Raw genomic sequence first — 12,051 nt, forward strand, 5'->3', positions numbered from 1 at the left:
CGAAACGAAAGTTTACCTTAACCCTCAGCATCACCTAGCAACTACCGGCCGCGCGCAGCAAGCATGTCGAAGAGAGTGAGTGCGTGCGGGTAGGCAACAGATTGGAGAATAAAAATAAATTTCAGTTCGATTTGGTTTGATAAAATGGGGGGCGAGACGGAGGAGGATTAGGCCTACAATCAAAGTCAGGGCCAGCGGGAAAGAAACAGAGATACACAGTACACAGTCGGCAATGAATGTCCCGGATTTTCACAAATCAAATGTGGCAACCCTATATGTGCACAGTACTGACAAATACAAAAAATAAAGGCTAGTTTTTATTCTGATGTCAGTCTTAGGCCACCTTCAGATTGGTTTTAACAATGTTGTCTGGCTAGAGGAAGCTGTTGATGGAGCTGTCGTCCCCACCCCGGTCACTGACCGGTACTCAGGCCTCTGGCTCTGGCTCACCAGTGCTGCTGCTCCACTGGGGCCCAATCCAATGCCATATGCCCAGCCTGCCAGACGCTGCTGGCAGATCCAGCTGTTACGGGGATCTCGGAATCAGCTGCAGGCCTAGTGTTGTACGGGAGTTGCGGGCCTAGTGTTGTACGGGAGCGGCAGGCCTAGCGTTAGGGTAGCTGCAGGCCTAGCGTTAGGGGAGCGGCAGGCCTAGTGTTAGGCTTAGCCTCACTTTGGCTACGGAGTCGATCTCCATCATGTCACTGTCTAGCATCCTTCCGATTCCAAACACACACACATACGACTCCAAACTTTGAATGGGAAACATATCCATTACCTTGTCTTCAGAATCAATCAATGCCATCCACACCTGAGGATTTGAATAATGAAATTTCTGTTTAAACTGAAGCCACGAAGGGGAAATCATGTATTTGCATTTTTAGTGTGTGCTTTTATTAACTGTGGCGAAATCAGATTCAGTCAGACTTCTTGATCAATGATCTGAGACTTAGTTGATACTGTGTTGTTGCCTTGTCATATGAACATCAACCATATTTATTCTTAATTATTCCTAAATGTACTGTATATAATTATGTATTTACAGTATACAGTATATTCTGGTATAACAGTGTGGACATCAGAATGGCATTTTTTTTGGCAACCAAAATTACAAATATCAAGCATGACTAAGAAAGATATTAACTGTGAATATGATCTATATTGTCTGTAATAAAACTAAGTAGACATCTAATCAGGGTGTTTACCATACTATGTATTGGGTGATCTCAAGGAAATTAGGTCACTTTAGGTCTTTTTAAAATGCTCCTAAACAGACTTTACTACATCTAAGAATGCAATCCAAGCCATTTCACTTCCACTCTCTGTTGAAAAGAAGCAAAAAGGAAAGCTCAGGAAATGTTATGTATCACATTAGCTCCTTTATCTGTTCTGTATCAGGTAATAAATAGCCAGTGAAATTAAATATGCCTAATTATAGTCCATTAAAAGAAAATTGTATTAATGGCATTTGTGTGACATGTTGGAAATATACTGTCAAATCAAGTCAAATACATTTGGGACAAGGATGATTGTGTCTTCCTGTGAGCCGAGTAATATGAAGTGAAAACAATCTCCATCCACTTTATCTGTTTCATATTGTTTCCCAAATGTGTTGTATCCACACCAAAACACTGAAACTTCAGAAGTGTCTATTGTTGTTGATGTCTGAAACTTTTGTCTTCATCGTAATAAACGGTTCTCTTTATAGTTTCTGAAACTCTCCATTTCACTAATCCTCAGCATGTGATCTCATCAAAGACTCACACAGAGCAGATGCTGCAGATGTTCTTGCCATCGTGACTAATTTGTGTTTTCAGATTCTCCTGTGGCAACCTGATACCCTCATACTATGGCAGTCTTCTCTAGGATTGGGGTATAGACAGACAATGATTTAAATACATGTAGAACAGCAACCTGCTTGATTTAAATACGTATAGAATAGCAAGCAGACTACTTTAAATATATGGAGGAAGGCCTCCAGACTTATTTAAATACATGGTAAACAGTCAGGGGTCTGTATAAGACGCCAGGCATCCTGTCGACTGTCAGTGTGAGGCTGGACTGAGCCAGTGGTAGGATGGCATCGGGTTCGGACGTCTCAGAGTTGGCCATGATGTCCATGCCGTTGTGGGCAGGGGTGCCGCTGAACATCTACAATCTGCTGCTGACGCTGCTGCAGCTGTGGCGCAGTCGGAAGGCTCCGGTGGTCAACGCTGTGGTCTGCTCCATCTCGCTCAGCAATGTGCTGCTGAGCCTCTCCTGCTTCCTGCTCATGCTGCTGGTGTCCACCAGCACCATGGCCACCAGAGACGGCCAGATGAACCCCATCTTCAGCGCTGTGCTCTTTCTCTGGCTGGCCAGCTGCTGCGTGAGCTTCTGGTCCATCGCCTGGCTGAACGTGTTTTACTGTGTGAAGGTGGTCAGCTTCTCCATGGAGTGTTTCGGGGCACTGAAGAGGAACATCTCCTCTCTCGTCGGCGCCGCCCTCCTGCTCACCTTCGTTGTCTCTTGCCTCTTGCTCAGCCCCTTTCTGACTCTGCGCCTCGTCATCTACCGGCTGAATGGAACCCATGCCACCAATGCCAGCGGTCCGCAGAATGCCAGTTACTCTGCTGTTATAGACTTTGCCCCCTGGATCAACACGACTCTCTACACCGCCACCTTCATCTGCCTGCTCTGCCCGCTGCCCCTCATGGTGATGCTGCCCACGTCGCTGCGCCTGGTGGTGCACCTGTGCCAGCACACGCTCGCCCTCCGCAAGAATCAGACCCAGTGCCAGAGCTCAGCCTCCTACCTGCAGGTTTGCAAGCTCACCGTGTCTCTGGTGGGTGTCTACATCACCACGCTCCTCATCGTGTCCTTCTTCTTCATCTCCCACCTCCAGGGGGACAAGATCTCCTATCACATCATCATGGTGGGGTGCACCTTCTACTGCATGAGCACCGCAGGGCTGCTGACCGCTTCCAACAGGCATCTGAAGGACAGACTACGCTGTGGGCCCTGTTGGAAGGACCCTTCAGAACCAGCCAGCAAAGGCCAGAGCAGGGAAACTGTTTTAACATGATGTATGGATGTAGCATAATATATGGATTTACCAGTAACAGCACAGAACTATTTAATCATTAAGTATTGTGAGTTAAGCAAGTACGGAACCCTAGAGGGGCCATTGCAAGATATTTTTTGGTATCTAGACAACGTGCGCTCATTTACCAAATGCTATGCACATTTTACTAAATCATGCGCATGTTTTACTAAATTGTGCACTCATTTAACTAAATTGTGCTCTCAATTTAGTAAATCGTGCGCACGATTTAGTAAAACGTGTGCACGATTTAGTAAAACGTGCGCACAATTTACTAAATCTTGCACACGTTTTACTCAATTGAGAGCGTAATTTAGTCAAATGACCATACTATTTAGTAAAATGTGTGCACAATTTAGTAAAACGCGCGCACGATTCAGTAAAATGAGCGCACGCGATACACAAAAATATCTTGCAATGACACCTCCTGGGCTCTATAGATAGGTATATTATTGGTGTTTATTACATCATATCATTGCTGTGTCAGTTCATTCACCATTTATCAGAATGATTATCAGAATATGTTTCAATTTTGTCAATACCAATAAAGGTTCTTTTATGAAGTGGTGTGGTGTGGTTTAGTATGCATTAGAAACTGTTAGTCCATCATCATGGATGTGGATCTGGGTTCAAGGCTCTAGAGTGGAACAATATCTCTGGCCCTTAATAGTCGTTGGTTGGAGATCTACTGCTAACTGTTGAGTGTCGGAAATCTTATTTGAACAGTGGGAGGCGGGAGCATACAGTAGACCTTCACACATCAGCGCTACAAGTCTGCTATGTACAGTAGAAGTGTCCTTGTTGAAGTCTGCTATGTGGCCTTGTTGAGTCTTTTTGGGTGTAAACGTGAGTAAATCTCTTTATCCATACTCTCACAAATCCATATGTCACATTTAGAACAGTTTTATGGCCCCAATATCTGTCTTATTGTGTACCGGTATCTTATACAATATCTTTCCTATTGTGAATCTTATACAATATATTTTTTTATATAATGTAAAGATGTCTGAAGTAACGTAGTGCGAAGAGCTCACTCTTGAATATATTTTCAAATCAGAGAGCATTAGTCAAACACTAGCTTACCTGTAAATACACCTGCTATGTATAATTTACAGATAACTCTCTAAAAACAAACAATAAAAAGGCAAATATTGTGTTGTATATTGTGAAATACAAATGCTTTGTCTTCACACAGTTTGGCCATTAATTATATTTGCATGCAATAGCATACATATACAGTAAGTATTGTATGTCTTTTGGTTATCTTATGAATTACTTTTACAAGTTCAAAAAAAAAAGCAGAATAACAGAAATGACAGAAAATATTAGCATTTCTGTAGCACACAACAGTGTCAGGCCTTGTGTGGGACTCTTGATCAGTTGAAGAGCTTCTTCAGCCTGGGCTTGAGGAACTCCAGCATGCCTTTGTCCTCCAGTTCCTGTGGCAGGGTGTGAGCATTCATGATGACGTGATGGGCTTCGTCGAACAGAGACTCCCCAAGCTCCTTCTTCACCCTGTCTCTCCACTCACCCAGCAGGGGGCGCCCCTCAAACACGTCTAAGCCTGTGCCAACCGGCTGCTCACACACACACACACACACGCACACGCACACGCACACGCACACACACGCGCACACACACACACGCACGCGCACGCACGCACACACACACACGCACGCACGCACGCACGCACGCACACACACACACATTTTAATGCTTTTATTTGGACCTTAACACAGGGAAAGATTCACATATCCAAACATTGAAGGAAGTATGTTACACACTTAGGCAGGTCTGACACACACACATACACAGACACACACACAGACACACACACACACAGACACACAAACACACAAAAGAAGACATTGACCAGAAAAGAACAAACTATTCACACACAAACTTACAGTGGCAGTGTTTGCCTTGGCTGTGTGTGTGTGTGTGTGTGTGTGTGTGTGTGTGTTCTGATTAATAGGCAGATGTGTGGAATCCACTGCCATCTTTTCCAGTATAGTATCACACACCCCAACCCCAATACAGAATAGGAGCACTGAGTTTCAATGTATTATTACTTTATCATATTAAATTGAATTAAGAACTTTATTATGGTTATGGTTATGGTTTTGGTTGTATTATTTAGCAGTCACTTTTGTCCAAAGCGACTTACAGTACAAGTAAAAACAACATACTAATAGTCAATTTTAAAATGTTGGTAAGACAACATTAAGGAAAATAGCAATAATAAACAATGATGTCAATTATCATTACCCTAATGTATTGCATTGGAAAGTGAATTATGAGAATATGAAGTTTTGAGGACGTTGTACATGTATGATCATGTTTTGCAGAGTTAAGATTATTTTGTTAAGTTGTTTTCTTGTGTTTTGTCATGGTGTAATCCATTTGATCCTGCTCAGTCTGCTCTCCCCCTCCACTGGAGCAGTGGTAGCTCCCAGTCCCACTGCAGCAGAACTTCCAACTGACTAAATATTAACATTTGCCAAACATCTATCACATTTCTTAATTTGGTCCTCTTTGGCAAGGACTCCAGGGTGTCTATGTACAAGTACACTGTAGATGTTGCATAATGTAGAATGGAATTGTTACACACAGCTGTTCTGGCAGTCCTGTGCTGGAGTGTTGGATGCAACGTGCAAGTGTCAATGTTTTATTCCTGTTTTATTGAGTCTGTTTTAACCTTCTGTTTTATCTGCTGGTTTGGTTCTCTGTCCATAAAAAAACAGTTATCCTTTCCTTAATAAATCAGATTGTCAAAGGCTATTGACATGAATGCCTTTGCTGTTGACATAGCCTAGCTATGAGAGAAGGCATTTTCTGCCTCTGCCACTAACATCTATTTTGCAACATTTTCCATCTTGCAACTAATTTTTGCCGGTTGGTTGCTAAATGTGACCAATGTTTTTTGGGGTTTGCCGAACAAAACCTTTGAAAACCGTTGATCTAGGGTACCTCTGCTTATAGACTAAGTGATGCCTCCATGACCAAGAGCACTTGCCTGCATCAGTTCCACGATAGCAACCAGGTCAGCCAGGGAAATATCCTGCCCTAGGATGAAGGACCTCTTCTGGAGGAACTTCTCTTCAAATATGGTCAGCGAGCTGGTCAGATCCTCCACCGCTGAGTCCATCCTCTCCTGGTCCACAGGGGCTCCTGTGAGCAGGGGCACCATTGCCTGCAATAGGAGTGTGTGTGTGTGTGTGTGTGTGTGTGTGTGTGTGGGAGAGAGAGATGGACAACCTGAGCATCAGCAGCTGGGTGAGAGAGAATGAGGGTGACCAAGTATTGACTAAACCAGTGCGGGGAATCAAATAGGCAAATAAATGCATGTTAACAAGATTGCATTTGGCAGCACAAAATTGTGAATACTTGCTGATAAGTAAATTTACCATGATATTGTCTGATGTTTGTTAACATTCTTACCCTGAACCAGAAGATCTTTGAGCCACTCTCCCGGATAGCCTTGTGCTGCCAGGACAGATACTCGTTTACCCGAGCTCTCTTCTGTGGCTCTGCAGGGTACCAGTGATCAGGTGTGCTGAACTTCTCAGCCAGATACATCAGGATGGCTATGCTAGAAGTAGAGGGACACTCCAACTGAAGGCAACTGCTGTCACAAATCTCTCGTGGAATGCAGGTGTAACGCTAACCTGTATTGTATTTTTTGACAGTGAAAGGTGCTCCAAACGATGCCACGCATTTTTTAGGCTAAAACATTTTATGTCACTTACTACAAACATCACCTAACCAACCGCTAGCTGTCTGTGTCCTGAATACACTGTAAAAAAAAGTGGACAGCCCAGGCTCCAAAAACGGCAACAAAAACAACCTGGGCAAACCTAGCCCATAAAAACATAACAAACTGTTCCAGCAAATCACAGACGAGATGCGCGTTTAGGAGAGTTTCAATTGCACGGGAGCAGCATGGGAGGGAGGGGGAGGAAGTAGCGAGCTAGCTCTCTGTTTTGTTTGAAAGTCAACAGAAGTGACGTTACCCAGCATCACTTAGAGCACCTTGAAGCTCAGCTCAGCTCAGCCCTGCACCTGGCCAGGCTCAAACCTGCAGCACTTTGGGTTTGGGAGGTTAAAACCCACATCTGCTAGCATCATGTAATAAAATAGTAGATATCTAGCGCCCCCTCATGGTTATCTGGCTGGCACCCATATGAATAAATAAGTGAGCTTTACACTGACCACTCACAGCAGGCTTCAGCAACTTCCTCCTGAATCTCCAACTAAAAGTGACAAGTGGCAAGACTCAATGTGGAGGGGGGCGTTGATCAGAGGGATGGATTCCACAGTATTTGCGTCAGATTCACCCTTTTTTAGTGGTAATTTCAAAGTCTGAGATTTTACGATGGAGAAAACAAGCATGTTTCCCATTCAGGGTAGCTTTGTGGCCATGCACTTAACTCTCCTTATTCAGCAAAGCATTCAAAGTATGACGTAAGGCCGTAATCATAATATACTTTGAGGGGGACAGGCCCCCCCCCCCAATATTCAACAATGCTCAAAAGTACTCAATTACGTGACCTTGCGTTATAACATACCTTTCAGTGAAGTGTCTGCCTGATAAATATCTAAACGTTAGCCCTGACCTTGCATTAACATACCTCTCAGTGAAAATGAAGTCTCCATCTAATAAATATCTAAACGTTAGCTGTGACCTTGCGTGACCTTGCATTAACATACCTCTCAGTGAGGATGAAGTCTCCATCCTTCAGCACAGGAACCTTGCGCACCATGCTGATCTGGCCAAACTCTTCTCCATACTGCTCACCTGTGCAGGAGTGGAGGAGGCAACAACTTTAGGTTTCTATTACAGGAGCATGCCTATGTTCCCACAGCCCTATGTTTCCTAACCCCTATGTTCCCTAACCCTAACCTTCCCACCCACACCTCAACCCTAACCCTAACCTTAGAAATGTGGGAACACAGGGCTGTGGGAACATAGTGCTGACCCCTTCATTACTGCTAATCTCAAAACAGCCGATAACATAGTCATGTCAGTTCCTAATAATTGCCACAGATCCCCTTTTGCTTTTTCTTGCTTCCCTCCTGTTCTTACAGCTTTATGTCACATAGGTGACACCTCTCTTCCCTGTTTCCTGCTGTTTGCTTGTATTATACTGTTTTGAGGGAGATTTTTGCCAGATGAACAGGTTTAAATGCTCATGTCAGACCATGTGTGCTTCACAGTGCAGCTGAAGAGTTAATGAGTTGCCAAATTCACAGCTGTCTGTCTGCCTCGTTGTCTTATTCTCTATGGGCAACTGAACTCTGTCTGTCTGCCTCGCTGTTTTATTCTCTACGCAACTGAACTCTGGGAAAGTCCACATTGCGCAATAGAGGTTTCTGCTTGTGGAAGATACGCATATATGCATAACCAAAAGCTATGAAAACATCTTTTAATCTCACAGTTTGCCGAAGAGTTATAAGGTAACGGAAAAGATGATAACATTTTTACATTGACTGTAGATTATAAGGTAACGGAAAAGATGATAAAAATTTTACATTGACTGTAGATTAAAGATAAGATAAAATCAGCAAGTAGCACTACCTGAGGCCAAATCCACCTTCTTGTATTCAAATGGAATGTTGGCTTTCTTGGCAAAGAGGTAGACTGCTCGGCAAGGCTGCGAATGAAGGTCGAGGAACAGTTCCACAGTCATGGTGTCCAACTGCAATGTCTGCCCCTCAGGAAGGCCCATGTTTATACTAGCAGACAAGAACCCCTCCCCCTGGGGTCAATAGTATAATGTTGTGGTGACACTTAGAACTAGGTTAGCCTGTTATGCTGTCTGGTCCACTTAACCATTACTGACAAATGCACGGCCTGATAGAACAACAACAAAAGAAGCGATCAAGTGATGTTCTATTACTATTCACATTTTCCCACATTGTGTTACCCTGACTCTCTCTCTCTCTCTCTCACACACACACACACACACACACACACACACACACACACACACACACTAAAACAGTTGGAGATGGGGTGGGGGGTGGAGAGTCAAACCAAACAAGTTCAAAGTCTCTTTCCAATATTATATGGAAGCTTTATGAAAACTTTACCACAATGAAAATACGTTTTTTTTTTAGCTTGTCCTATCTTTAATGGTCCCTTGGCCTCACTGAACTTTGCTTAAATCATGTGCTGTTTACTAATATCTCTACCTTTAATCTGTAGACAGGAGCCTGAAAGCCTGATAAAATATCAGCAGCCAAAGTCCACAAACTCTTTCACCTGACAGACATATATGCAGCAGATCAAACCACCGGACAGTCCATGGGCTCTTTCACCTTGCATTGACAGACATGGTGTGATGCAAGACAGTGAACATATAGTATAGTATAGGCTGGACTTATAGATTCAGTCATAGACTTTAATCTGATTCAAATTCTCAAACTCTAATTCAGCAGAGTATAGGCTAGCCTACTCCTCGTTGTTCTCCATTGAGTGTGTGCACTCACAGAGGCTCAGATGGAGCTATAAACACATTCAGTCAATCAACACTCGGGACAGGAGGGTTGCCATTTGATGGGCCGTGGAACTCAAATATCAACAACCTTTCATGGTAACTCCATCTTTCGGAGCTTTACATGGTTAAAGCTGAACTGACACGTAACTGTTAAAAACAGCACTCACTGATGCACTTATTCTTACTGTACTCTACCGTTTTTAAATTGTTCTAAAATTGTTGAGAATTGCTTTAAAACTGTTTACCATGTTGTTAGTCTCTTGGTTAAAAATGTGTCAGCCAAATGTAATGTAATGTAATGTAAAGCGGTCTGATGTCTGTCATGCAGACCGGGAAAAAGTCAAAGTCAAAGTCAGCTTTATTGTCAATTTCTTCACATGTTCCAGACATACAAAGAGATCGAAATTACGTTTCTCACTATCCCACAGTGAAGACAAGACATATTTTACCAATTTAAGTCCACAGACAAACATAACATTCAAGTAAACAAAAAAGTAAGTAAATAAGTAAATAAGAGGGCACATATAATAATGAAAAAAATAAGAGCAGCAAAATTTGGTTGAAATTGTGCATAGACAGTCAATAAAATACTAGTGCAAAGTCAGGCCAATAAAAGGCTTGGGTAGTTCTGTTTGACCTAAGTAAGAAAGAAAGTGGCATAGTAGTGCAAGTTATGTAAGAGCAGCAGAAGTGTTGTGTTTTCAGGACAACAACAACAAGTTGTAAAGTGTACAAGTGTGCAAGTGTGCAAGTGGAGTAGTGCAGGCGGCCATTGTGGGTCCAATGTCCAGGATGTTATGTAGCTGAGGGTGGAGGGGGGAGAGGAGGGAGAGAGTTCAGCATCCTTACAGCTTGGTGTATGAAGCTGTTGGTGAGTCTGGTAGTGCGGGAGCGCAGGCTTCTGTACCTCTTCCCAGAGGGCAGTAGATCAAACAGATTGTGAGCGGGGTGACTTGCATCACTCACAATTTTGGTCGCCTTGCGGGTGAGGTGGGTGGTGTAAATGTCCTTCAGAGAGGGGAGTGAAGCACCAATAATCCTTCCAGCTGTGTTCACTATGCGCTGCAGGGCTTTCCTGTTGTATTCAGTGCAGCTTCCGCCCCACACAGCGATACAGCTGGAGAGGATGCTCTCAATGGTGCCTCGGTAGAATGTGGTCATGATGGCTGGTGGAGCACTTGCTCGCCTGAGTTTCCGCAGGAAGTACAGGGGGGAGAGGTCACTCTACATATCTGTGTAGATTTCAGCAGTGAGGACTACTTGTCATGTACTTACATTCTGAAAGTAAAGTGAGTGGGATTCAGCAGACATGTTTATTCCACAGCAAAAGGGACTCACAGCATTGGGTTTGGAAATCAAAACCAGACTGACCGTTTCTCTGACCACTGCTCCACAGCTCCCCCTTGTGGTTAACGACCTCCGTGATTCAGCGCTACAGAAGCAGCTGGGTATTGGGGCAACAGTTTGAGGAAGTTCAATGACTTACATACATTTTTGTCTTTTAATTTAAGTCAATGATATCTAATAAATAACAAAAAACAATAAACTCTCTGTGATATAGAGTAATTCATTGCAAGGGACAGCAACAACTGTAACATAATGCAACAACACATTACATTTATATATGCTTCACGGTGAAGGGGGAACCTCCCTAACCACCACCAATGAGTAGCACCCACCTGTGGGATGCACGGCAGCCATTATGGACCAGAGCGCTCACCACACACCAGCTTGAGGTGGAGAGTGAGGGACTGAATGAGCCGATTGATACTATGGGGAAACAGCTCTGGGAACAGTTGGACCCCAAAAAAGTATTAACGGCACATTATTGCATCACAACTTAACAACCGAATAGCCTCTCTGGTCCCCGTAGCGACGGGAGACAGGTGTGGTGAGGCGTTGTTGGGACCTTGATGAGCCTCTCAGAATGCTGGGGGTCTGGATTCCATTTGGGAAAGTATGCAGGCCCTGTTTTACAGTAGGGGATCTGAGCATACAGTAGCTGACCAACTTAGGAACAAAGTGGTCTCTTAGCTGGTAGGGTCATCTTCTTTTCTTAATGACTATCAGATCATCTACAACCACAGATGAATTGGGAGACAAATGTATTTCTTCTCTGATTCGTTTTGAATCCAACGCAAAAAAACTGATTCCCTCCAGTAGTAATTCCCGTGGATTTTTGAATTACTGAGAGTGTGATAGTGATTGATTCATTAACCCTCTAGGCGCCACAGGCGACTATAGTCGACAAGATGCGATACTGAATAAAACGGCCGATTTAGTCAAATAGGGTGTCATATTTCGTTCGACTTCCACTCCACTAGATGGCAGACATGTCATACGTCATCCCCGAGTCGAAAAAAGGACACGCTTTAAACAAAACTTTCTAGCTACAGCGCATTCAATCAGTGTATGAAATACCGGAGCTAGTGTGCGTGTGAGCCACTTTGTCAGAGCGATATTGTCAAC

General features: G+C 43.6%; 3 protein-coding genes across 4 annotated transcripts in view; 2 read left to right on the top strand and 1 right to left on the bottom strand.

Annotated features, from left to right (window-relative positions):
* The window catches only part of LOC121714945 (tripartite motif-containing protein 16-like), a 1,397,702-nt gene that overhangs the window by 397,245 nt on the left and 988,406 nt on the right, over window positions 1-12,051 (top strand). The window lies entirely within an intron of this gene.
* LOC121715634 (taste receptor type 2 member 40-like) lies at window positions 2,078-3,064 on the top strand. Its single transcript, XM_042101503.1, has one exon. The coding sequence runs from the start codon at window positions 2,078-2,080 to the stop codon at window positions 3,062-3,064; it is 987 nt and encodes a 328-aa protein (XP_041957437.1).
* Window positions 3,524-8,812, bottom strand: gstt1a (glutathione S-transferase theta 1a). Its single transcript, XM_042100244.1, has 5 exons — window positions 8,661-8,812; window positions 7,793-7,880; window positions 6,524-6,674; window positions 6,099-6,275; window positions 3,524-4,659 (listed from the first exon to the last, which is right to left on the bottom strand). The coding sequence occupies exons 1-5, from the start codon at window positions 8,809-8,811 to the stop codon at window positions 4,459-4,461; spliced, it is 768 nt and encodes a 255-aa protein (XP_041956178.1). The 5' UTR covers window position 8,812; the 3' UTR covers window positions 3,524-4,458.

The sequence above is a fragment of the Alosa sapidissima genome, chromosome 8 (genome assembly GCF_018492685.1).
Source record: "Alosa sapidissima isolate fAloSap1 chromosome 8, fAloSap1.pri, whole genome shotgun sequence".
Classification (NCBI taxonomy): domain Eukaryota; kingdom Metazoa; phylum Chordata; class Actinopteri; order Clupeiformes; family Clupeidae; genus Alosa; species Alosa sapidissima.

Bases quoted from the DNA above. Each gene is read 5' to 3' on its own strand.
- gstt1a (XM_042100244.1), bottom strand. From the start codon at position 8,811: ATGGGCCTTCCTGAGGGGCAGACATTGCAGTTGGACACCATGACTGTG. The intron at 6,675-7,792 runs GTATGTTAATGC...CTCTACTTCTAG, and splicing joins GACTTCATCCTCACTGAGAG to CATAGCCATCCTGATGTATC. The intron at 4,660-6,098 runs GCAAGTGCTCTT...GTGTGTGAGCAG, and splicing joins CTATCGTGGAACTGATGCAG to CCGGTTGGCACAGGCTTAGA.
- LOC121715634 (XM_042101503.1), top strand. From the start codon at position 2,078: ATGGCATCGGGTTCGGACGTCTCAGAGTTGGCCATGATGTCCATGCCG.